The 26,010-nt window shown below is 41.2% G+C and overlaps 1 protein-coding gene across 2 annotated transcripts; it reads right to left on the bottom strand.

Moving 5' to 3' along the window:
• Positions 1–4,921: 4,921 nt before the first annotated feature.
• On the bottom strand, positions 4,922–22,491 carry LYZL2 (lysozyme like 2). Of its 2 annotated transcripts, XM_055352072.2 has the most exons (6): positions 22,320–22,457; positions 22,010–22,115; positions 19,885–20,048; positions 19,213–19,371; positions 5,955–6,033; positions 4,922–5,157 (listed from the first exon to the last, which is right to left on the bottom strand). In XM_055352072.2, the coding sequence occupies exons 3-6, from the start codon at positions 20,021–20,023 to the stop codon at positions 5,088–5,090; spliced, it is 447 nt and encodes a 148-aa protein (XP_055208047.1). In that variant the 5' UTR covers positions 20,024–20,048; positions 22,010–22,115; positions 22,320–22,457; the 3' UTR covers positions 4,922–5,087. The 2 variants fall into 2 exon arrangements, with proteins under 2 accessions (XP_055208047.1, XP_004049275.1); XM_004049227.5 differs by lacking the exon at positions 22,010–22,115 and having other exon boundaries at positions 22,320–22,491.
• Between the last annotated feature and the right edge of the window lie 3,519 nt (positions 22,492–26,010).

The following is a 26,010-nucleotide window of genomic DNA, read 5'->3' as shown; positions in this document are numbered from 1 at the left end:
ATTCAAGCAATTCTCCTGCCTCAGCCTCCTGAGTAGCTGGGATTACAGGCACCCACCACCATGCCTGGCTAATTTTTTGTATTTTTAGTAGAGATGGGGTTTCACCATGTTGGCCAGGCTGGTCTCAAACTCCTGATCTCAGGTGACCCACCCGCCTTGGCCTCCCAAAGTGCTGGGATTACAGGCATGAGCCACTGCTAATTTTTGTATTTTTAGTAAAGACGGAGTTTCACTATGTTGGCCAGGATGGTCTTGATCTCTTGACCTCGTGATCTGCCCCCCTCGGCTTCCAAAACTGCTGGGATTACAGGTGTGAGCCACCGCGCCCAGCCTATTTTCTTTTATTTTTAGAGTTTTGAAAAATATTTTCTACCCTACAAAGAATGTAGATTATTGTTATGAACAGAGCCTAACCAATAAGGTGAGTAAAACAATGCTTCCGTTCAATACCCAGTGTTTCTTTTGGGTTACATCAGCAAAGGAGGCCCCAGTGGTAAAAAATGTGCAAACTGCAGCTTCGTGTAAGGAAACAGATTCTTTACCTCTCTCCTCTCTCCTGTTCTCCAGCAAGACTCTGTTTATTAGCTTCTGCCCTTGTGCTTCCTCTTCTCTTTCTGTTACTGGAGGATCAGTTTAAACAGAGGTGCTTGCTGAATCTGTAAATCAGAACAGTTTCTGAGTGTCCCCTGTTCCGTTTCCCTGAACTTGTGGAATCAGATGAGAGAGGGGAGAAAAATGAGGAAAAGAATCACCTGTTCAAGGCAGAGTGCTGTGAAGCTGCCTTCCTGGCCCCCAAGGAGCCTCATGTTGCTCCCGAAGCTTCTACTACACCCAATTCCTCCCAGATCAGGACCCTAAGCTCTCCCTGGCTGCGGCTTTTTTGCAAGCTGGATGTGTGGATTTCCACCCTTAGACATCATTGCGTGTAAAGAACTGCTCTCAGCCTGAGCCCTGGGGGATAGCAATGTCCGTCCTCAAGCAGTCGGACCCTTCAAGACAGAAGCACTGTAGAGGAAATCCAATAACCTGGAGAAACATCGCCAGGAGGCTGAGTGGGCCTGGAGTGGGCTAATTAGCCTACGTATCTTGCTGTGTTGCCCAGCCAGACTAGAGGGCTGTGGTATAATCACAGCTCACTGCAGCCTCAGCCTCCCAAGCTGAAGTGATCCTCCCACTTCAGCCTCCCAAATAGCTGGGACCACAGGCGTGTACCACCACACTTGGCTAATTTTAAAACTTTTTGTAGAGATGGGATCTTGCCCTGTTGCCCAGGCTGGTCTCCAACTCCTGGGCTCAAGCAATCTTCCAGACTCAGCCTCCCCAAGTGCTGGGGTTACAGGCATGAGCCACCATGCATGGCCCTTAAACCTTTTAAATCAAAAAATGTAATTGGTTTCTAGTTGGAAAAAGTAACTGTTGTTTATTGGGAGTTTCAATTTTAGATATCTAGATCGTTTTCCTTCCATTTTGGAGACACAGAGAAAATCTTTCTGGCTTTCTTGATAAAGCCTCTATTTTTAAAATTCACCTTGAAGAGATTAAATTGTTCCTGCAGATCTTTCAGGGGCTGGTTTAGGGTTTGTGCCATATTTGAGACACTCAAGGAAGTGGCTATATGGAACACAGGTGAAGGGCTCAGGTACTTTCTGTTCGTAAAGGAACTGGGACACGTTCTGTCATTGAGTTCTGAACATCCCCGCAGGGCAGCAAGGGCCTCTTGGATTCTCTGCTGTTGCACTGTGGCCCCTGGGTGATAGTTACCCCTTCCGTATCTCAGGGACGTGTGTGGAATGAAGGTCACATTCCCTTATATCCCAAGGTTGTTGTGAGGAGCATATGAAATAATAAACATGAACTTGATTTGAAAACAAAAATGTTCTTAATGCGAGGTCTGATTTGTATTCCTTCTGTGATTCCACATGTGTCCAGTGGCACAAAAAACCCATCAAATTTTTTAATTAATTAATTTTTTTAAGAGACAGGGCCTCACTCTGTCATCCAGGCTGGAGTGCAGTAGCTCGATCATAGTTCACTGAAGCCTGAAATTCCTGGGCTCAAGCGACCCTCCCACCTCAACCTCCTGAGTAGCTGGAACTACAGGTGTGCACCACCACACCCAACTAATCTTTGTATTTTTTGTAGAGATGGGGTCTCATTGTGTTGCCCAGGCTGGTCTCCAATTCCTGGCTCAAGTGATCCTCCTGCCTTGGCCTCCTACAGTGTTAGGATTAACAGGCTTGAGTCATTGTGCCTGGCCAACATCTAATATTTTTGAATGTTAACTATTATGTGTTTAGCACTGCAGAAGGGACTGTGGACCATATAACAGTGAAAGACATGGTCTAGGCCTCAAGGAGCTTACAGGCTGGATAAGGACACCAATTCCCAGTGACCTAATCCTATGGCACACACCAGCCATGAGTTCAGAGGCAAGAGCACTAGGGGGTTAGAGGAGCAGGGAGCTTCATGTTGGCTGGGTCAGGCTTGAATAGGCTTTAGGGGAGTAGCACAACCTCCAAGTTTGGGAAAAACCAAGAGCAAGGACATCTGTAGGGAAATGATATACTGGGTATAAAAGGAATCAAGAGAAAATTGCAGACCAGACCAGAAAGCATCCAGGAACAAACAACAGGGAACAAGTTGGGATACAAAGAGCCAGATGCTGGAGATAGCAGGGGCTGTCCCAAGAACCAGGCAGAGCTGAGTCCCCATAGAAAGCATGTCCCCACATAAGCCAGTCACTATCCCCTAATACCCAAGAGTCTGCTCAGTGTACCTGGTAACCAACAGATAATGTGGCCATGGGGAGAAAATGAAAATCTACTTCCAAATATCTATAAAGGGAACGTGAGTGTGGGTTTTTCTAAAATATACTTTTGTTGAATAAAGATAGCTCAGGCATAGAAGTAGTGATTTCCTCTTGAATTTCTGAAGGCATTAATTATGGAAAATTATCTGGGAAATGCATTTTTTACCCTAAATTATTATAGAAATAAATCAAACATGGGGGAAGAGTAGGATTGCATGCTTAGAAATTTTATGAGTTTTGCAAAAAATAGATGAGTCTAATGGTAGCGCACCCAGTGCCCTTTCACCTTGAATTTTGAAGCACTTATTTTTGGAGTCAGTTTTCCAATCAGGGGTATCCAATCTTTTGACTTCCTTGGGCCACACTGGAAGAAGAAGAATTGTCTTAGGCCACACATAAAATACACGACCACTAACGATAGCTGATGAGCTAAAAAAAAAAAAAAAATCACAAACAAATCTCATAATGTTTTAAGAAAGTCTACTAATTTGTGTTGGGCCACATTTAAAGCCATCTGGGCCGGGTTTGAAAAGCTTGATTTAAGTAGAAGTTGGAATAACATGGGGAACTCTCTGGATGTTGGGGGTAAGAGCTGCAATTTTATCTATTTTGTCCTATTAGACTTTCCAGCAGGATTTGGGGTAAAAGCTGCAATTAAAAAAAAATGTTGCAGCCATAAAAAAGAATGAGTTCATGTCCTTTGCAGGGACATGGATGAAGCTGGAAACCATCATCCTCAGCAAACTAACATAAGAACAGAAAACCAAACCCCACATGTTCTCACTCACAAGTGGGAGTTGAACAATGAGAACACATGGACACTGGGAGCAGAACATCACACACTGGGGCTTGTTGAGGGGGTTGGGGGAAAGGAGAGGGAGAGCATTAGGACAAATACCTAATGCATACAGGGCTTAAAAAATATCATAAAGACAGAGTCTTGCTATGTTGCCCAGGCTTGTCTTGAACTCTTGGCCTCAAGCAATCTTCCCACCTTGGCCTCCCAGATTGTTGGGATTAAAAGCATGAGCCACTGTGCCTCACTGGAAGTCTTATTTATTTATTTAATTTTTCTGGAAAAAAGTGGATGGTTTTCTTCAATAGCAAGATATGTCATGGAAAACTTGGAAAATGCCGAATGCAAAATACAGAAAATACAACTAAAAACCTTCACAAGAATTTTAATCATCAAACCATGAATCTCAGTTGCCTTGTCTCTCCACATCTCTTGTGTGAGTGTAGGTAGACAAATGGTGTCTAGGCTTGTGGGTATGCATACATCGATGGTCCTTCTGGGGTACTCTTAAGGGGGTTCCGCCCCTCAGGTGCTCCTAGCTCTTAACCTAACCCTTCTGCATGCGTCCTGTTTCTGAGGATGGCCCTGAAGATGAGGGAGTCTTATTTTCGAATGAGTCTTATTTCGAATGACCACAGGAACCAGGACTCCCTACAATGAAGAAGGGAAATTTGTTTCCCTCAGGGCTAGAGCATTTTGGAGGCAATTTTTCAAGTCTTAACACGATGCCATTAAGACATCATTGAAACTGAGTCAGGGTGGGGTGTGGTGGCTCACACCTGTAATCCCAGGACTTTGGGATGCCAAGGTGGGCAGATCACCTTGAGCTCAGGAATTTGAGACCAGGCTTGGCAACATGGAGAAACCCCATCTGGGTGTGGTGGCACATGCCTGCAATCCCAGCTACTCGGGAGGCTGAGGCACAAGAATCGCTTGAATCCGGGAGGTGGAGGTTGCAGTGGGCTGAGATCGTACGACTGTACTCCAGCCTGGGGGACAGAGCACAAGACTCTGAAAAAAAAAAAGGAAGGAAGGAAGGAAAAAGAAAGAAGGAAGGAAGGAAGGAAGGAAAGAAAGAAAGAAAGGAAGGAAGGAAAGAGAAAGAAAGAGAAAGAAAGAAAGAAAGAGGGAGGGAGGGAGGAAGAAAGGAAGAGAAAGAGAAAGAAAGGAAGGAAGGAAGGAAGGAAGGAAAGAAAGAAAGAAAGAAAGAAAGAAAGAAAGAAAGAAAGAAAGAAAGAAAGAAAGAAAGAAAGAAAATAAAAAGAAAGGAAAGAAAGAAAGGAAAGAAAGAGAAAAAGGAACCGAGTCAGGGTGAAGACATTTAAATGGAAATATTTATTTTCTTAAAAGTATAGCTTAATTTTCCCTCTCCAAGTTTGAGAAGGAATATTGGGAGGAAACGGGACAAGATGACACAGGCATTTGGACATTCACTGCAAACCCTAGGGCGTTGCTGCAAAGCATCCTGGGTCCAGTTCCAGTTTAGGAAACCTCACAGTCTTTTTTCCAGTCGGACAGGTCTCTCCCCTCACAGTGTTTCTTCCAGCCTTGCCTGAGGACGAGAGGGAAGCAAGAGCAGCAGAAAGAAGCATGACAATCCAAACCGTCTTAGTTTCAAAGTCTACAGAAATTAACCAAAATCGCCAGCGGAACCCTGGGTTGGGTTTCATTTGCTTCTGAGATCCAAGGACGCTGTCATTTTGCCTTGTTCAGACTTTGATTTCCTGGTTTTCTCCTAGCCATTGTTAGCCTCAGCAACAAGCAATCAACTTTTGTAAGGATGGGTCATTTCATGTCACACCCACATCTGTGAAAATTCGGGTTCTCTGAGTGGGGCCGGCTGGCAACGTTCACCAGAACACAGCAGCGGGGAATGCAAGGCCCCAGGCTCAATGCTGGGGACGCTTTCTGCTGAGTCGCCATGACACAGACCTGCTCACTTTCCTCTTGCTGCTGCTCATTCTCTTTCCCTGCAAAATGTTGCCGTAACCTTCAAAATCTTATCCAAATCTAGAGCAAACTCAAGCTTTTTTTTCCCTCTGTTGAATTGACTCAATTGACCCTTTCCAAGTCACTTTAGAAAATACCTTTCTCCATTGTTTGGAATATGTTCATATGAAAAGCAATTGCAAATTATCTTAACTCAATCCCAAGTCTCCTCTCCCTTTCTATGTACTACTATGTTCACTGCACACCCACACACCGATGGAGGAGAATATAGACAAGGTCTCGTTCCACTGGTTGGACCACTCTGCGGAGGTGAGTTTGTCAATTCCACCATAACTGTGATAAATACACACACTAGGTTTTGCCCATGACAGCCCAAGTCTTCCAAGGAAAGACTCTTACCAATAGTTCATTCCTTGTGTCTCTTTAACAATTTTCTTGGCACAGAGAATCGCATCTGTGAGGTCATCAGTGATCAAGGCTGTAAAAAGAGAGGACATCAGGGTTAGGCGAGACTTTGTTGTTGGAGAGAGACCCTAACTCAAGTTTGCTTCATTTTTCTCAGTCTTTTTGGGATGGGAAGATTGGAAGAACTATAATTTTCCCTGCAAAGCCACAATCTCATTTTTGTTGAGCTTCTTCATAATGAAAAGAACTTTGTTTTTGTTTTAAGACCATCTTCATCTTGCACTACCTGATGTTTCAGAGGAAGAGCCCAATCCTGAAGGGTTTTTGGAAATGTGTTTAGAGAAGACGCTATGTGAAAATGTTCCTTGTGTCCTAAAGAAATAGGCACAGCCCAGGCGTGGTGGCTGACCTGCAATCCCAGTACTTTGGGAGGCCAAGGTAGGAGAATCACTTGAGGCCAGGAGTTTGAGTCCAGTCTGGGCAACGTAGCAAGACCTCATCTCTACAACATGTAAAAAAATTAGCCTAGTGTGATGGCACACACCTGTGGTCTCAGCTACTTGGGAGTCTGAGGTGGGAGAATCACTTGAGCCCAGGAGGTCAAAGCTGAAATGAGTTGTGTTTACATCACTGCACTCCAGCCTGGGCAACAGAGTGAGACTCTGTCTTAAGAAAAAAAAAAAAGGCACATAAGACAGGATAGTATAGTGTTTTCAGTATTTGGGTTAGTTTGACATGTAAGGTTTCTTTACAGGTAAATATTAAATTTTGTCTATTGTCATTTTTCAGTTTGTGTCTTAAAAAAATTTTATCCAGGGTGTTTTTCATGTGCAGAAAGTTTTGCCTTTTAAATCAAATACATCAGTCTTTGTCTTTATTACTTTTCCTTTTCTGTTTCCTTTTTGAGACCCAGGCTGGAGTGCAGTGGCATGATAATAGCTCACTGCAGCCTCAACCTCCTGGCCTCAAGCAATCCTTCCACCTCAGCCTTCAAAATAGCTGGAAATACAGGTATGCACCACCACGCCTGACCATTTTTTATTTTTATTTTTGTACAAACAGGGTTTCACCAGGCTGGTCTGGAACTCCTGGGCTCAAGCAATCCTCTGGCTTTGGCCTCCCAAAGTGCTGGGATTACAGACATGAGCCACCATGCCCCGCCACCTATTATTTTTTCTATTGCTTCAGACATAACAAATCTTTGAATTGAAATGTATTAGTGGATATCCACATTCTTTCCTGCTTGCTTAGAAGCGGCCTCAAAATCCTCAACACAAACATGACAGAAAAAGGCAAATAAACAAAACAAGTTCAACATTACTTCTGCTGCAAGTTGAGTCCTCCAGGAGCTGATGCTGAGATGGGTTTGAAATGCCAGATATTTTCAGCAATCCACACCTATGAAAGGAATCGGTTTTGGGGAAGCAGGATGGGCAGACGGAGATGTCCATTTGTGACGCAGACCCAGCAATTCACTGGGCAGCCCAGCCATGAGCTCCTGAGTGAGCACTGCCCATCAGAGTGGCCCAAGTCAGGCCCACATGCCAGGTCTGCATGCCTCTGCCTCACACGTCAATGGGTGTGGGTCACCCCGGAAGGGAGCAACCTGCACCTGAAGCCAATCCTGAAGCAGGTGGCAGGTACTGTCTGCTCATCACACAACTGCAGCGGGGGCAGCATGTCTTCCCTTAGCAGGGGGTCTGGGAGGCCCATCTCCATGACCACCACAACCACCAATCAAGGACAAAAATACTCAAACCACTTGATCTCATTACTGCTTGTCAATTATGCAAAGATTTTTTTTTTTTTTAAGAGAATTGGGTAATGCTTGATGTTGACAAGGGCACAGAGAGGCAGGTTCTCTGGATACTTGCTGGTGGGAGTATAATGGATTCAATGTCTCAGGAAACCAACATAGCAGCATGTGTTTAGAGCCTTAACGAGGTTTTTATCCTTTCACCTAATAATTTCTCTCTCCAGATCTATCCTAAGGAAATAGTCATGACACTAGACAAATATTTCTTTACAAAGTGGTTTACCATAGCATTATTTACAAGAGTTAAAATGAAAAAATCTAATTGCCTCATAATCAGTGATATTCAAATTAGTCATAATACCTTCATTTAATAAAATAAAGAGCTGTTTGAATTATGTTTTCCCAGGATATTTAATAATATGGAGAAATGCTCCCAATGCAATGTTAAGTTCCCCATATCATAAAAATATCCATCAAGAGCTTTACTGTCCAATATGGCAGGCATTAGCAACATGTGATAATTTAAATTAAAATTATATTTGTTGACAGATGAATGGATAAAAATATGTTTATATAGAGAGTGGAATATGATTCAGTCATGGAAAAGAAGGAAATGCTGACATTTGCAACAACATGGATGAACGGAAGGACGTCATGCTAAGTGAAGGAAGTGAGACCCAGAAAGACAAATACCACATGATTTCACACATATGCAAAATCTACAAAAGTTGAACTCATAAAAGCAGAGAGTAGAGCGGTGGCTGGTGAGGAAAATGGGGAGATGCTGATGGAAGGGTCCAAACTTTCAGTTATAAGGTGAGGAAGGTCTGGGGATCTAATGTACAATATGGTGACCATAGTTAATTATACTGTACTGCTTACTTGAAATTTGCTGATAGTAGATCTTAAGTGTTCTTCTCTCTCTCTCTCTCTCTCTCTGTCTCTCATACACACACTCTGTCACACACACACAGTAATTATGTGAGGTAATGTTAAACTCAATTGTAGTGATCATTTCCCAACGTATAAATATATCAAATTATCATGTTATTTACTTTAAATATATACAATTTTGATTTGTCAGTTATACCTCAATAAAGCTGGGAAAAATATAAAAAATTGTAATTAATTAACATTAAACACAATTAAAACTTTAGTTTCTTATTTGTTCTAGCTACATCTCAGATACTTTATAGCCACTCATTGCTAGTGGTTCTGTTTGACAGCACAGATGGAAGACATTTTTGTCATCATGGAAAGTTCTATTAGATAGCACTGGTTTAGAAAAAAAAAAGATAGTCATTAATTCACCAGTATTTTAAGAAAGATTGGCTCTTAACTGTGGGTTCCCCAATGCTTTTATGTCTTTACTGTATATTTTCTAAAATTTTTTACAATTGAAGTGTACTACTTTTATTACCAGAAAAATAACCAAAAATAATGTTAGCATAAAATGTTGCATTTCAATAAGGATTGTAATTCCAAATTATTTTCTTAACTCAGTTGAAAGTGGAATTTTTCCTTGAGCATGCTATTTCCTTGAGTTGCTAATTTTGTTGCTTTCTCAGTTAGGCTTCACTAGAAGATAAACGTAGTGATAGATTTTTTTTAAGCAAATTTATTCTAAATGTGGCTTAATTTTTATTTAAAACAAAATTCTATTAACCAGGAGAAAAAGTAACAAAATACATCGTCTATAAGAGATAGCAATTGAAACAACATACGCAGATTCACTAGCATTTGGTTTATAGTTCTACAGTGAAAACTAAAGCTATATCAGCTTATAAAAGTCTCTTGCCAGCCTGGTGCGGTGGCTCATGCCTGTAATCCCAGCACTTTGGGAGGCCGAGGCGGGTGGATCGCCAGGTCAGGAGATGGAGACCATCCTCTCAAAACAAACATCCATCTCAAAACAAACAATCAAACAAACAACAACAAAAAAGTCTTTTGCCTATCTTCTTGAGATATAAATATTTAGGATAATAATAGCTATTACCACTAGCTAATACTTTATTGAAATCTTACTCTATGTCAGGCACATGTTAAATCTCTTCACGCAAAATCTCCATCAGTCCTCAGAACAACCATTTCTATGGGTACCATTTTATCCCCATAAACCGAGTTCACACACCCAGTTAATGAGCCTGTATTCCGATAGAGGGCTTAGATTCTGTTTTCCTCTGATTCCTTCTTCCAACAGAGGCCACTTAAGCAAGATTCCTGCTCATGGAACACTATATGCTAATAAAGTTGATAATGAAAATATACTTTTAATTTTTCTAGTAATTATTTACTTTTAATATACTTTTAATTTTTATAGTAATTATTTACCTATGAGGTTATCCAAACTTAAGCATTTGGTACCTGATATATGTTCAAATTACTTAGAGACCCTTTATTTCAGGTGCATAAGCGCTTAATAAATGCTGAGACACTCGTTTGTGTTTGGAAGTGGTCTAGCGTATTTCCTGGGAGACATGGGTTTGGGGCTGTCTCTAGGGGTTGGAGAGACACAGTGAGGAGGAAGCAGATCACATTCTATTATTCTGGGATTGTAGGTCATCCCAGGCATGTACAGAAAGCGCACATTTGTACTGGGGGCAGGGCAGTTTGCTTGGCTGGCAATGTTCTGTAAGGATTCCTGAAAGGGTCAGGCCATGCAGGACCAGGAAGCTGACACTGCGTAAAGTTGTTTGTCCCCTCCTACGTTGTTAGAGCATTTTGTTGCACAATTGGGGTGTTTTGAAAGTACTCACTGGACACAACTGAATTTGCTTAGGAAAGTATGTCGACCGGGCACGGCAGCTCACACCTGTAATCCCAGCACTTCAGGAGGCTGAGGCAGGCAGATCACTTGAGGTCAGGAGTTTGAGACCAGCCTGGCCAACATGGCAAAACCTGTCTCTACTAAAAATACAAAAGTTAGCTGGCTGTGGTGGCACACACCTGTAATCCCAGCTACTCGGGAGGCTGAGGCAGGAGAATTGCTTGAGCCCTGGAGGCGGAGGTTGCAGTGAGCCGAGATCATGCCACTGCACTTCAGCCTGGGTGACAGAGTGAGACTCTGTCTCAAAAAAAAAAAAAAAAAAAAAAAGAAAAGAAAAAGAAAAAAAAGAAAAGAAAAGAAAAAACTGGAAGCATTCCCTTTGAAAACTGGCACAAGAGAGGGATGCCCTCTCTCACCACTCCTATTCAACATAGTGTTGGAAGTTCTGGCCAGGGCAATCAGGCAGGAGAAGGAAATAAAGGGCATTCAATTAGGAAAAGAGGAAGTCAAATTATCCCTGTTTGCAGATGACATGACTGTATATCTAGAAAACCCCATCATCTCAGCCCAAAATCTCCTTAAGCTGATAAGCAACTTCAGCAAAGTCTCAGGATACAAAATCAATGTGCAAAAATCACAAGCATTCTTATACACCAATAACAGACAAACAGAGAGCCAAATCATGAGTGAACTCCCATTCACAGTTGCTTCAAAGAGAATAAAATACCTAGGAATCCAACTTACAAGGGACATGAAGGACCTCTTCAAGGGGAACTACAAACCACTGCTCAATGAAATAAAAGAGGATACAAACAAATGGAAGAACATTCCATGCTCATGGGTAGGAAGAATCAATATCGTGAAAATGGCCATACTGCCCAAGGTAATTTATAGATTCAATGCCATCCCCATCAAGCTACCAATGACTTTCTTCACAGAATTGGAAAAAATTACTTTAAAGTTCATATGGAACCAAAAAAGAGCCCACGTTGCCAAGTCAATCCTAAGCCAAAAGAACAAAGCTGGAGGCATCACGCTACCTGACTTCAAACTATACTACAAGGCTACAGTAACCAAAAGAGCATGGGACTGGTTCCAAAACAGAGATATAGACCAATGGAACAGAACAGAGCCCTCAGAAATAATACTGCCTATCTACAACTATCTGATCTTTGACAAACCTGACAAAAGCAAGAAATGGGGAAAGAATTCTCTATTTAATAAATGGTGCTGGGAAAATTGGCAGGCCATATGTAGAAAGCTGAAACTGGATCTCTTCTTTACACCTTATACAAAAATTAATTCAAGATGGACTAAAGACTATAAATGTTAGACCTAAAACCATAAAAACCCTAGAAGAAAACCTAGGCAATACCATTCAGGACATAGGCATGGGCAAGGACTTCATGTCTAAAACACAAAAAGCAATGGCAACAAAAGCCAAAATTGACAAATGCGATCTAATTAAACTAAAGAGCTTCTGCACAGCAAAAGAAACTACCATCAGAGTGAACAGGCAACCTACAGAATGGAAGAAAATTTTTGCAATCTACTCATCTGACAAAAGGCTAATATCCAGAATCTACAAAGAACTCAAACAAATTTACAAGAAAAAAACAAACAACCCCATCAACAAGTGGGCAAAGGATATGAACAGACACTTCTCAAAAGAAGACATTTATGCAGCCAAAAGACACATGAAAAAATGCTCATCATCACTGGCCATCAGAGAAATGCAAATCAAAACCACAATGAGATACCATCTCACATCAGTTAGAATGGCCATTATTAAAAAGTCAGGAAACAACAGGTGCTGGAGAGGATGTGGGGAAATAGGAACACTTTTACACTGTTGGTGGGACTGTAAACTAGTTCAACCATTGTGGAAGTCAGTGTGGCGATTCCTCAGGGATCTAGAACTAGAAATACCATTTGACCCAGCCATCCCATTACTGGGTATATACCCAAAGGATTATAAATCATGCTACTATAAAGACACATGCACACGTATGTTTATTGTGGCACTATTCACAATAGTAAAGATTTGGAACCAACCCAAATGTCCAACAATGATAGACTGGATTAAGAAAATGTGGCACATATACACCATGGAATACTATGCAGCCATAAAAAAGGATGAGTTCATGTCCTTTGTAGGGACATGGATGAAGCTGGAAACCATCATTGTCAGCAAACTATTGCAAGGACAAAAAACCAAACACAGCATGTTCTCACTCATAGGTGGGAATTGAACAATGAGAACACATGGACACAGGAAGGGGAACATCACACACTGGAGACTGTTGTGGGGTGGGGGGAGGGGGGAGGGATAGCATTAGGAGATATACCTAATGCTAAATGAGGAGTTAATGAGTGCAGCACACCAACATGGCACATGTATACATATGTAACAAAGTTGCATGTTGTGCATATGTACCCTAAAACTTAGAGTACAATAATAATAAAATTTAAAAAAAAAGAAAAGAAAATTTAGATATTAAAGAGACAGCTATTTCAAATACTAAAAAATGGCATGTTGCAAGTGTTAAAAAGCTGGAAAAACTCACAAAAATCTGCAAAAAGGAAATATTTCTGCAATTTTCTGTTTGGCACAGATAATATGATTTTCCTACATATTTTTGTGTTTGTATTTATCGATTGCTTCTTCATATGCCAAAAATTGTGTAATATCATCTTCTACAAGGAGAACAGAAGGATCGTTTAGAATTTCCTCAAGGGCAGAGGTTGGTAAACTGCAGCGTGAGGCCACTGCTGTTTTTGTAAATAAAGTTTTATTAGAACACACAAAAAATAAAAATAAAAAACAGATCCCTGGGTGGAGATTTAAGGTGCTAATGAGACATGAGATGTATGGACAATCATGTACAGCTACTGAGCAAGTGCACCAAGAGGATCGCCCAGAACATGCTTACTAGCAACACCTCTTCCCACCCACTTATGAATAACCATGGAAGTCTCCATTAAAGGGAGCATCCCTGGTACCGGTCTTTGTTGTCCAATCTTCACGAGCAGCCTGCCCTGAAATCTTCCTCTCTCAGGGTGTACTCTCTATTCTGCACCTAACTTTCAAAATAGTCTTTTTCTTTCTCAATAAATTACTTTATGCTACATCTCCTTTGCTATGTGTCTTTTGTTGAAATTCTTTTAAACTAAGAAGACAAGACCCGAGGACTCACAAGAGCCGTCAACACATACACTGTGTGTGTATTCAATAACAAATTATTCCATGCACAGAGGCAGAGAAATGTGACACATACTAAGAGAAAGATCGGTCAAGGGCAAGACTCAGAAATGACAGCTGATTGCATTAGCTGATAAGAAATTTAAATCACTGCTTATAAATATGATGATTTATATCAAGGACTTAAAGAGAAACAGGAATAAAATGAAATGAAAGAAACAAAATTATGATTTTGTTTATTTGGAAGGCCAAATAAAAAACACAGTATCTGAAAAGAAACATCCAATCAATAAGTTTAATAGATTAGCATTTAAAAAAAAAGTAACAGCCGACTTGAAGACATAATAATGGAAACTATTGAAAATAAAACACAGGGAGGGAAAAATACTAAAAAACGAGGAATCTCAATGATGAATGGTACAGCATCAGCGATCGAACATACATGCCGTTAGAATTCTTGAAGGACAAAAGAAAAGCATTAGAAGAAAGAATGGCTGAAATGTTTCCAAATTTAATGAAAATTATAAACTCAGGGATACAAAATGTTAATGAATACCAAGTAAGATAAACACAAATATCACACATCATCGAATTGCTGAAAATGAGTGACAAAGAGAAAATCTTAAAAACAACTAGAGAAAAAAAACACATATTACATACCAGGGACAAACAGAAGGAAATCACTGGTTTCCCATCATACACAAGGCAAGCCAGAAGGCAACCGAATATCTTTAAAAACTTGAAGCCAAGTGTGGTGGCTCACAACTGTAATCCCAGCACTTTGGGAGGCTGAGGTGAGAGGATTGCCTGAGCCCAGGAGTTTGAGACCAGCCTGGGTAACATGATGAGACCCCATCTCCACATTTTTTTTTTTAAATCAGCCAGGCATGGTGGCACGTGCCTGTAGTCCCAGCTGCTCAGGAGGCTGAGGCATGAGAATTACTTGAGTCCAGGAGGTCAAGGCTGCAGTGAGTTGTGATCATGGCACTACACTCACAGTGTTGTTTTGAGACAGAGCACGACCCTGTCTCAAAACAACAATAACAACTTGAGGTGGAAAAGAACTGTCAGCCCAGAATTTTATATGTAAAGAAAATATTCCTTAAAATCAAAATAAGTAGAGATATTTTCAGACAGAGAGAATGCTTGCTAATAGACCTCTATTCTAATACAAAACAAAACAAAGTTAAAGAAAATTATTTAGGCTGAAGGAAAACAATATCAATTAACTGTCTGCTCAAGTAAATCCACCAAAGGAATGAAGAGTATTGGAAATAGTAAATGTGTAATAGATACTATAAAACTTTTTTCTCATTTAAAAATTTATTTAAAAGACTATTGTTTAAAGAAAAAATTATAAAAATGCATTGTGAGGTATACAAATATAGAAGAAAAATGCATGACAACACAGCACAAAGGATGGAATAGGAAAAATTGAAGTATACTGTTAAGAAACTCATATGTTACATATGAAGTGGTGTGTTATTTGAAGGTAAAATGTAATAAGATAATGATGCCTATTGGAAACCCTAGAGTAACAACTAAAAACAAAATAGAAGTATAGCTAACAAACCAATGGAGGAAATAAAAGAGAATACTAAAAAATATTCAATAAATTCAAAAGAAGGCAGAAAAAATGGAACCAAGAATAGATGGCACAAACAGAAAACAAAATAGCAAGATGTAATTTAAAACTAGCCATATCAGCCGGGTGCAGTGGCTCACTCCTGTAATCCCAGCACTTTGGGAGGCCAAGGTAGGCAGATCACAAGGTCAGGAGATCGAGACCATCCTGGCTGACACGGTGAAACCCCACCTCTACTAAAAAAAAATACAAAAAATTAGCTGGGCATGGTGGCATGTGCCTGTAGTCCCAGCTACTCAGGAAGCTGAGGCAGGAGAATCACTTGAACCCAGGAGGCAGAGGGTGCATTGAGCCAAGATCGCGCCACTGTACTCCAGCCTGGGCGACAGAGCAAAGCTCCAACTCAACAAAACAAAAAAAGAAAAAAAAAAGAAAAAGAAAAAACTAGTCATATCAGTAATCACATTAAATGCAAACGGACTAATCATGGCATAACCCACAGGCCAATCTCCCGTTTCTGTAAATAAAGCCTTATTGGAACACAGCCAGGCCCATTCATTTATATACTTTCTATGGCTGCTTTCACACTATGTCATGGTTGGGTAGTTGCAATCGAAACCATATGGCCTGAAAAGCCTAAAATATTTATCATTTGGCCCTTTAGGCAAACATTTGCTGACCTATGGTTTAATCACTCCTACTGAAAAACAGTAATTACCAGAATGGATATAAAAGCAACACATAACTCTACATTACTTATAAATAATTCACCTTAAATATAAAGACAGATGGATTAAAAGTAGAAGGATGGAAAGAAACATACTATACAAATATTTCCTCAAAGAAAGCGAGAGTGGGCTATACGGCTGTCAAACAAAGTAGATTTCTGGATGAGAAATAGCACCAGAGTTAAGGAGAAACTTGGACTCCAGTGATAAAAGAGTCAATTCACCACAAGGACGTAACAACCCTCAAAGAATATATGCCTAAGAACAAAGCTTCAAAAATGGACAAGACTGAAAGGTGAAATAGACAAAGCTAAAATGACAGTTGCAAATTTCAATATGTATTTTTCACTGTATATTAGAACAAGTAAGAAAATTAGAAAGGAAGTAACAATCATTTATAGAACATCCACCCACCAAATATAAAATACACATTTTTTTTTCAAATGCACATTCACTGTAAGACACATTTGCTGTGCTGTAAAACAAGGTTAAAGAAATATTAAAGGTTTGAAATCATATAGACCTGGGATCTCCAACCCCTGAACCACAGCAGGAGGCCTCACAGCAGGAGGTGAGCAGCAGGTGAGTGAGTGAATCTTCATCTGTATTTACAGACCCTCCCCATCTCCCACATTACTGCCTGGGCTCCACCTCCTGTCAGATCAGTGGCCGCATTAGATTCTTATATAGGTGTGAACTCTACTGTGAACTGCGCTTGCGAGGGATTTAGGTTACATTCTCCTTATGAGAATCTAATGACTGATGATCTGTCACTGTCTCCCATCACCCCCAGATGGGACTGTCTAGTTGCAGGAAAATAAGCCCAGGACTCCCACTGATTCTACATTATGGTGAGTTGCATAATTATTCCTTATATATTGCAATGTAATAATAATAGAAATAAAGTGGACAATAAGTGTAATACGCTTGAATCATCCTGAAACCATCCTCCTCCCCCTCGTCCACGGAAAATTTGTCTTCCACAGACTGTTCCCTGGTGCCAAAAAGGTTGGGGACCACTGATACAGACCATATTCTCTTACCGTAATGAGGTGTAACTAGAAATCTTTAATAAAAGCTCATCCTGGGATAATCCTTCACTCTCAGGCTGGGTATTCCTCTTGCCTTTCTCCCTTATCGAGTCCCTTGTTTCCTGAACTATGTTTCCTCTTAATTGCTTTAGTTTATCCTTTTGGTGGAGTACGTTTTCCTATAGTTTTGTGAGAGAGGGTGCATGGGAGCTGAGCTGAGTATCTCATCTTTGCCCTGATGGATCCACTCTCTACCCTTCTCCACCACGCTCTGTGCACTCAGAGGCCAACACACACAGTTGGCGTCAATGGATTCCCATGTCCTCTGACTTCTGGAGGGGTTTAAATAAGAGTAGACATCAGCAGGGAAGGGATAGAGGAAGGACACTGAGGTTGGCATATACATATAATATCTTCCAGCTTTATTTCTGTCGGGTCACTCAGCACAAGTCATGTCCCTTGAGGGAAGATCTCAGATCCTAGAAGGCAGTCCTCTCCCGGCAGACCTTTTGTACCTCAGTGCTGGTCACAGCTCTCTTTCCATTCCTCTTTGGGCAAGGGATTCCTAATCCCTCACTTCACTATTGCCATGGTTTTTCTATGATTTGATCAGATCTTTGTAAGTAGAGTCTATTAACATTCTCTTCCAATTACCCAGTTTGCATTTGTTCTGTTTTCCAGCCAGGATTCTTTATGACATAGGAGGTAAAAAATGTAACAACTTGGTTCTCAGAAAATATACTCTGGGTGGCTAGAACTATAGGCATATGCCCGGCTATTTTTAATTTGTGTGGAGACAGAGTCTGGCTGTAGGGTCTCGCTATGGGGTCTCGTCCAGGCTGGTCTTGAACTCCTGGCCTAAGGTGACTCTCTGACTTCACTCTTGTACCTTGCATGGCAAAAGGGACTCTGCCTGAGTCCTTAGAAGCAGAGAATCTTGCCCAGCTGTGGTTACAGAGAGATCCCATGACAGAAGAAGGAGGAAAGATTCAAAGTGTGAAAGGGACTCGACCCACTATTGCTGGCTGTGAAGACGGAGTAAGGGGCCGTGAGTCAAGGGGTGTGAGTGGTCCCTAGAAGCCTGGAATGGCCCTTGGGTGACAACCTGCAAGCAACAAGGATCTCAGTTCGACACCCCCAAGGAACTGAACTCTGCCAAAACCCAAATGAGCAAGGACATGGATTTTCCTGCAGAGCCTCCAGAAAGGAAAACAGGCCTGTCAGCACCTTGACTTCAGCCCTGTGAACCCGCTGGCACTCAGGACTGTAAGGAAATTTTGCGGTGTTTAAGCCACAAGTTTGTGGTAATTTTTTAGGGCAGCATTAGAAACCTAATTCCTTTCTAAGTGAATTCAATGATATTTTAATGACTCGGTATGCTGGACAAGATTCTCTCCTTCTAAGGACTCATGAGATTGGATTGGCTCCACCCACATTGCCCAGGATAATCTCTCTTGCTCAAGCTCAGATCCTTCCTCACATCTGCAAAGTCCCTTTTGCCATGTAAGGTACAAGAGTGAAGTCAGACAGTCACCTTAGGCCAGGATTTCAAGACCAGCCTGGGCGAGACCCCCATAGCAAGACCCCACAGACAGACTCTGTCTCTACAAAAAAAAACAAAAATAAAAATAGCTGGGCATATGCCTGTAGTTCCAGCCACCCAGAGGAGGGAAGGTTGCTTGAGTCATGGAGGTCAGGACTGCAATGAGCTATGAACGCACCACTACACTCCAGCCTGGGCAACAGAGTGAGACCCTGTCTCAAAAAAAAAAGAAAAGAGAAAGAAACGTAAATTGTATTCATCTCATTCTGCTCAAAGAAGCACAAACTGCATCCTTTGAGTGAATTGCTTATGGAAAGCAGCTGGCAGGCAGCTTCCTTTTTCTTACGAAGACATCAGATATCTCTATACATGAAAGGGCAGTAGGGTTGTTTGTCCATCCCCCTGCTTTAGGGGAGGGCTTCATAAAACTGTCTACAAGGAATAAGTCATCTTTGGACAAGTCAGCCGCAGGACCCTGAGTGTCACCTTGGAAACTGTTGTGTAATTTACCAATCTTGAACAGACCTATTTGCAAGTCTGAACTCCAAATTTTAGTTAAAGCAAAACATGGTTGGTGATCCCATTGTCGGCTTTCTCGCCTGGTCCTGAGGATGGCATCACTGGAAAGTCAGAGCCTCACCTGAGCAGGCGACGTGGCAGTGGTTGTTCTCCTTCAGCTTTCCGCGTCTGCACCACGCGAAGCTGTTGATCTGGAAGATGCCATAGTCGATGCTGCCGTCATCCAGGACTGTCTGGGCCGTGGTGTTGTAGCCGCTCTCATAATACGCCATGCAGATCCCTGGAGGGGGGAAAGCCAGAAATGCCAGCAAAGGAGGTGCCATCTTTTGCTCTAAGCTTGGTCTAAGGGCAAGTTTCCTCATCCCTGTTACCGGACTGCTTCCTCCCAATACACCTTGGGCAGGGCAGGGCAGGCATGCGCCCAGGGGGCACACGACGGGCACATCGGGGGCTGGGATGGCACACCTGAAGCTGCACACCCAGTCAGGGGCTGAGCCTAATCTAGACCAACAGTCAGGTCCCCCCACTCCCCACAATGCCAGCAGAGGTGGCATTATTTTCCCCTTCCCTGGTTGGAGTTGTAAGGACAGGACTCCAGGAATAAGGAAATGAGGGGCAGGGGAGGAAGGAGAGGAGACCCAGAGAGCCACAGTTAGGCTAGCAGCCACCCCTGGGTGCGGTGAGGGCAGAGCGGGGGTAGTTGGGAAGACACAGCAGGGAGTGTGGCCAGGACCTTCAACATCTCAGGGGAAAGGTCAAGGACAGAAGGAGAGCAGGAAAGAAAGAGTCTCACAGTTTCCAAGGCTGAAGCCCCAGTAATTATCCAGGCCAGCCCTTGAGAATATTTTTGCCAGTTTGCAGCGAGTGTAGATTTTGGACTCGGCGCCTATGACCAGGCAGCCAATGAGGGTCAGAATGCCCGCAGCCTTCATCCTCAAAGCCTGCCGGAGACAGAACCTGCCAAAGAGCAGGAGAACGGGTCAAATGATCTTGATTCAGGAACTTCGAAATCCAGCAGCTGTGACTGTGCACAGCCCTGCCTAGATGCTGCCTGTCACTTTGATCATTCAGAGCCACCATCAGGGAAAACCGGCCACTCTACAGTCCAGGGAAGGAATGTGACTGCAGGCTGTCTCCTTACTGCTTTTCCATACAGTAACTTTTAAGTCAATGCTGTGTTCTCAGGGTTAAGTAAGTGAAAAAATTAACCCTCTTTAATACACATCCAGGTGAAAACCACAGGGGGCATTTTTAGGGTGTCTATTTTAATTCTATGAATAAAAAATAGAATACAAGGGTGAAACATTCCCTATACTGCTGACCCTTGAACATCATAGGTTTGAACTGCGTGGGTCCATTTATCCGTAAATTTTCTTCTGCCTCTGCCACCTCTGAGACAGCAAGACCAACCCCTCCTCTTCCTCCTCCACCTCAGCCTGCTCAGTGTGAAGACAATCAGGATGAAGCCCTTTATGATGATCCACTTCCACTTAACAAATAATAAATATAATATAATAGTAGGCCGGGCGCGGTGGCTCACGCCTGTAATCCCAGCACTTTGGGAGGCCGAGGCGGGTGGATCACGAGGTCAGGAGATCGAGACCATCCTGGCTAACACAGTGAAACCCCGTCTCTACTAAAAAATACAAAAAATTAGCCGGGCGTGGTGGCGGGCGCCTGTAGTCCCAGCTACGTGGGAGGCTGAGGCAGGAGAATGGCGTGAACCCAGGAGGCTGAGCTTGCAGTGAGCGGAGATCGCGCCATTGCACTCCAGCCTGGGCGACAGAGCGAGACTCCTCCTCAAAAAAAAAAAGATTCATCGTTTGGGGGTTTATTGAAGGGTGAAGATTAAGCACCTAATCTTTCATTTTCTTTTCTTGATGCATTTCAAAATGTGGGAGCATTGCTTCCAAAGTACTAGTGTTTTATCTTAGATTGCAAATGCATTGCTTTGCTAAGCTTCACAACCAGTGCTCCGGGCGGCCTCCTAAAAGTCTGGTACCTGACTGGGGAGCAAGACGGATGGAGGACAAAGCCTCATGAAAGGAGGAAAGCACCTGGGGGAGCAGAGGGGCAATAAAGAGGCCCCCACAGAATCGTCTGAAATGGGAGTAGGATCAAGAGCGCCGTCTCCTGCTGCCTACTGATTTTCCACAATCTCCTCCCCTCTTAAAATAATGTCTTCCCCAAATACAACAGCCTTGCTGGGATGGGGTGAAGTGAAATTTCTGACAACTACTCGGGATCCTGAACTTGATGTTCTTACATATGTTCATCCCGTGTCATTTTCTGCACTTGCCTGGAAACTTCTCCAGTCATTAGTTTCTCTCCCTGGGGCTGGATTCCTGCATTGAAAGGCTAGGCCCAAAACAGGGATAAGTAGTCATCAGCAAGGCCACAGCACCAAGTAACAAGCAGGGCTTTAAGGTGACTAAGCAATAAGGTAAGGAACTGCATTGCATGAGGGGCATGTACATTACAAACGTGAATAGCAAGCGTGGGCAAACCAGGCCTGCTTTTGTATGTAAAGTTTTATTGAAACATAGCTACACCCATTTGGTAACATATTGTTGGTGGCTGATTTCCTGCTGCAGTGGCAGAGTTGAGTAGCTGTGTTAGAGGCTGTATAGACCACAAAGCCTAACATTATTATCTGGCCCTTTTCAGAGAGAGCATGCCAGTCCGCGGTGTACAGCACTGTGGTAAGCTGTGAGGGACAGACAAACGAGGTTTAAGATGCAGAACTTAGGCCGGGCATGGTGGCTCACGCCTGTAATCTCAGCACTTTGTGAGGGTGAAGAGGGCAAATTGCTTGAAGCCTGGAGTTTGAGACCAGCCTGGGCAACAAAGGTAGACCTCTGTCACTACAAAATACACAAAAATTAGCCAGGCATAGTGATGTGTGACTGTGGTCCCACCTGTTTGGGAGGCTGAGGTGGGAGGATCTTTTAAGGCTGGGAGGTTGAGGCTGTTGTGAGTTGTGATTGTGCCACTGCACTCCAGCCTGGGCAACAGAGTGACATCCTGTTTCAAAAAAAAAAAAAGATGCAGAACTTACAAATAAAGTTGGTTTCCATCCCCTGCCTTAGAATGTTAACTGATCTCAAACAAGTCAAAACGAAACCCGTAGCAATGATAACCCCAAGCATCATGTTCTACATCCTTCAAGAACCTGCCATTGCTGGTTCTCAGGGACAGGTGGCTTCATAAGAGTAATTTAGGTCTTACTGAAAAGGCCGATTCCTGGTGCCTGCCCCAGAGGCTGACTTCTCAGTTGAGTCTGCGGAAGAAACACTGCTCCACTTAGTCGGTGACAGGCAGCTCAGGTGAGCGTCCTGCATCCCCTGAAGCCATGTCTGATTCTAACAAGGCGCAAGTAATCCTTTCCTAGCTCAAGAACCTTTCTTTAGAGTGTTAGAGAAAGAAAAATTCTTAGTCCTTTGTTTCTCACCACCTAGAGATGCTAGAATTCTACTTCTTGGCACTAAAAGCTGTATCATCCTGCATGCCTGTGTTCTGAGGCAGGTGCTAACTCTCTTCTGGGCCTTAATACCTCTCGTTTTTTCTCTTTTCCTCTCAACAACCCTCCTCACTACACAACTTGGCCAGGGCCTCCCGTCCAAGTGAGAGCTCTTCTCTAAGGCAACAGTCTGCAAACTTTATCACAAATTCCATTAATAAAGTTAAGCATGTATCCTCTTTAGATGTATATTAAATTATAAATCACACTTCTGTACCTCTGTACTAATATGCTACATAAATTATCAACATACACAAAAATAAAATCTGAAAATGAATGAGAGGTGAAATTAACATTAAAAATTAATTAACAGCACATTTCTTTGCTATAGTTATATTGTTAATTAATAAAATATTTTCAAAGGAGGGCCACAAAAGAAATAAAAAATTTTTGTGTATAATTTACATGATTTCATTATTTTTTAAAAATTTGGCTTAACACTTTGTGACTCAATAAAGAGCTAGTTTGAAGGTCCATTTATTTCTGTGTTCAGATTTAATGACACATTTGAAATGAATTCTCATTGGAATATGTAGATCTCAGTATAAGTTTGTTGTTAGTTGTACCTAACTAATTATTGTATTTTATTAAATTCCATCTGCAAATAATGCAAAGGTCTTGTTGAAATCTAGTTTTAAGTTTATATAATATTACATTGTGTAGATATAACATATTTAGCCAATTCCATATTGACTCACACTTATGGTATTTTTTTCTTCTATGATAAACATATTACAATTAGTAATCTTGTACATTTGTCATTTGTACATTTGCAAGAATATCTGTAGGATACATTCCTGGAAATTGAATTGCTGGGTTAAGGACTGTAATTTTGTAATTTTGCTAGATGTTGCCAAATTGCCTTCCACGTGGGCTTGTATGACGAAGATGGCTAGCATACCCTATTACCAAAGGTTAAGATATTTGCCAATATTAGAGATGAAACATAATTTGTCAGCAAAGTTTCAATTTCAGCTTCCCTTATTTCAAGCTGCCTGAGAATCTTTTCTTATCTTCAGAGGCCATTTGTGGACTTTTCTCTCTCTCTCTCTTTTTTTTTTTTTTTTTTTTTTTTTAATTGAGACAGAGTCTCCCTCTGTTGCCCAGGCTGGAGCTCAGTAGTGTGATCTCGGCTCATTGCAACCTCCACCTCGCAGGTTGAAGCGATTCTTGTGCCTCAGCCTCCCGAGTAGCTGGTATTACAGGCATGTGCCCCCACGCCCAGATAATTTTTGTATTTTTAGTAGAGATGGTGTTTCACCATGTCTGCCAGACTGGTCTCAAACTCCTGATCTCAAGCAATCTGCTCACCTCAACCTCCCAAAGTGCTGAAATTATAGGCATGATCCACGGCATCTGACCTGTGTGCTTTTTCTTGTGAATTGTCTATAATACGAGAAAATACATAGGTTTTTCTTCAAACATCTTTTTCAAAGTGCTTTGAAATAGGGATTTTACAGTCAATGAGAAAATAGAGACAGATTGTCTTTTTTTTCAAAAATGCTTGTTTAGCAAGTTTTCAGATACATAGTAAATATACAAAAGTCATTTGTATTCTTATATACTAGGAATCAAAATATTTTAGATTCTTCTAAAATAAAAAATATCATTTACAACAGCACACACAAGAATATGACGTACTTAAATGTAAACCTAACAAAATCTGTGCAGGATATATATTCTGACAACTATAAGACAGATGAAAAACTAAAGAAGACCTAAGTGGAAAAGAAATACCATGTTCCTGAATTTAAAAATTCAATGTTGTTAAGATTTAATCTATAGATTTAATGGAATTCCAATTAAAATCCCAGAAAATTGTTTTGAAAATATCAATAAGACGATCTTAAAACTTATACGGAAGGGCAAATGGACTACAATAAACAAAACTATTCAGAAAAAGAACAAAATTGAAGGACTCATTCTACATGATTTTAAGACAATATAAAGCTGTAGTAATCAAGAGAGAATGATATTGGTGGGAAGATAGACCCATAGACCAGTGGAACAGAAGAGAGAGCCCAGAAATAGATCTACGAATATTTAGTCAACAACATTTTTTATAAAGATGCTAATTAAATTCAATGGAAAAATGATGTTCTTTTCACCAAATGGTACTAAAATAAGACTGTCTATGCTCAAAACACATGTTCAAAACTAACAAAATAAAAGAAGGCATATTGAAGAATACATACCTTATATCTCATATAAAAATTAATCTAAAATGGATCAAAGACATAAAAGTAAAAAGTGAAACTATGAAACTCTATAAGTAAACATAGAAAATCAGCAGGACTTGGGTTTGGCAATAACATTTTAGACACAACAACAAAAGCACAATCCATGAAAGAAAAAAAACGTTTAGTTGAACTTGATCAAAATTAAAAACTTTTGCTCTTTGAAAGACACTGTTAAGAGAATGAAAAGACTAGCTACAGACTGGAAGAAATATTTATAAATCACGTGTCTGATGAAAGCCTTGTATTCAGAATATATAAAAAACTCTTAAAATTTTACCATAAGCAAACATATAACTCAATTAAAAAATGGGCAACTGATTTAAGCAGACGCTTCATCATATAAGAAATCCAAATGACAAATAAGCATATGAAAAGATGATCAATATCATTGTCACCAGGGAAGTATAAATTAAAACCACAATTAGATATCACTTCTCACTGATTAGAATTGCTAAAATCAATCAGATGACACCAAATGATGATGAAGACAGAGAACCGTAAGAATTCCCATTTATCACTGGTGGAAATGCAAAGTGGTATAGTCACTTTGGAAAACGGTTTGGCAGTTTCTTATAAAGTTAAACACAGACTTATATAAATCAGCAATCACACTCCTAGGTATTTAATCAAGTGAATCAGAAACTTACGTTCACACAAAAACAAGCTAACCAATGTTTATAGCAACTTTATTTATAATCACTAAAAAATGGAAGCAACCAAGATGATCTTCAACAGGCAAATATATTTAAAAACCGGGATCTAGCCATACAATGGAATACTACTCAGCAATGAAAGGAATGAGCTATTTGATTCCTGCAACAATGTGGATGAATCTTAAATGCATTTTGCTAAATAAAAGAAGCCAGACCCAGAAGACTACATGTTATATAATTCCAGGCGTATGACATTATGGAAAAGGCAAAACTATGGGGATGGAAAACAGTTCAGTGATTGTCAAAGATTAGAGGAGAAATCAGCTAAAAAGGGACCACACACGTTCTATTTTAGGTCATTGGAACTGTTCTCTATGGTACTGGGGTAGTTGATACATGGCTTCATGAATTTGTCAAAACCCATAGGCACATACACCACAAAGGGGGAGCTTCATTGTATGCTAATTTAAAAAATCATCCAGGATGTTGAGGGATACCAGGATAGA

The sequence above is a fragment of the Gorilla gorilla genome, chromosome 8 (genome assembly GCF_029281585.2).
Source record: "Gorilla gorilla gorilla isolate KB3781 chromosome 8, NHGRI_mGorGor1-v2.1_pri, whole genome shotgun sequence".
Taxonomy (NCBI): Eukaryota; Metazoa; Chordata; class Mammalia; order Primates; family Hominidae; genus Gorilla; species Gorilla gorilla.
This window is presented reverse-complemented; position numbering and strand designations above follow the sequence as displayed.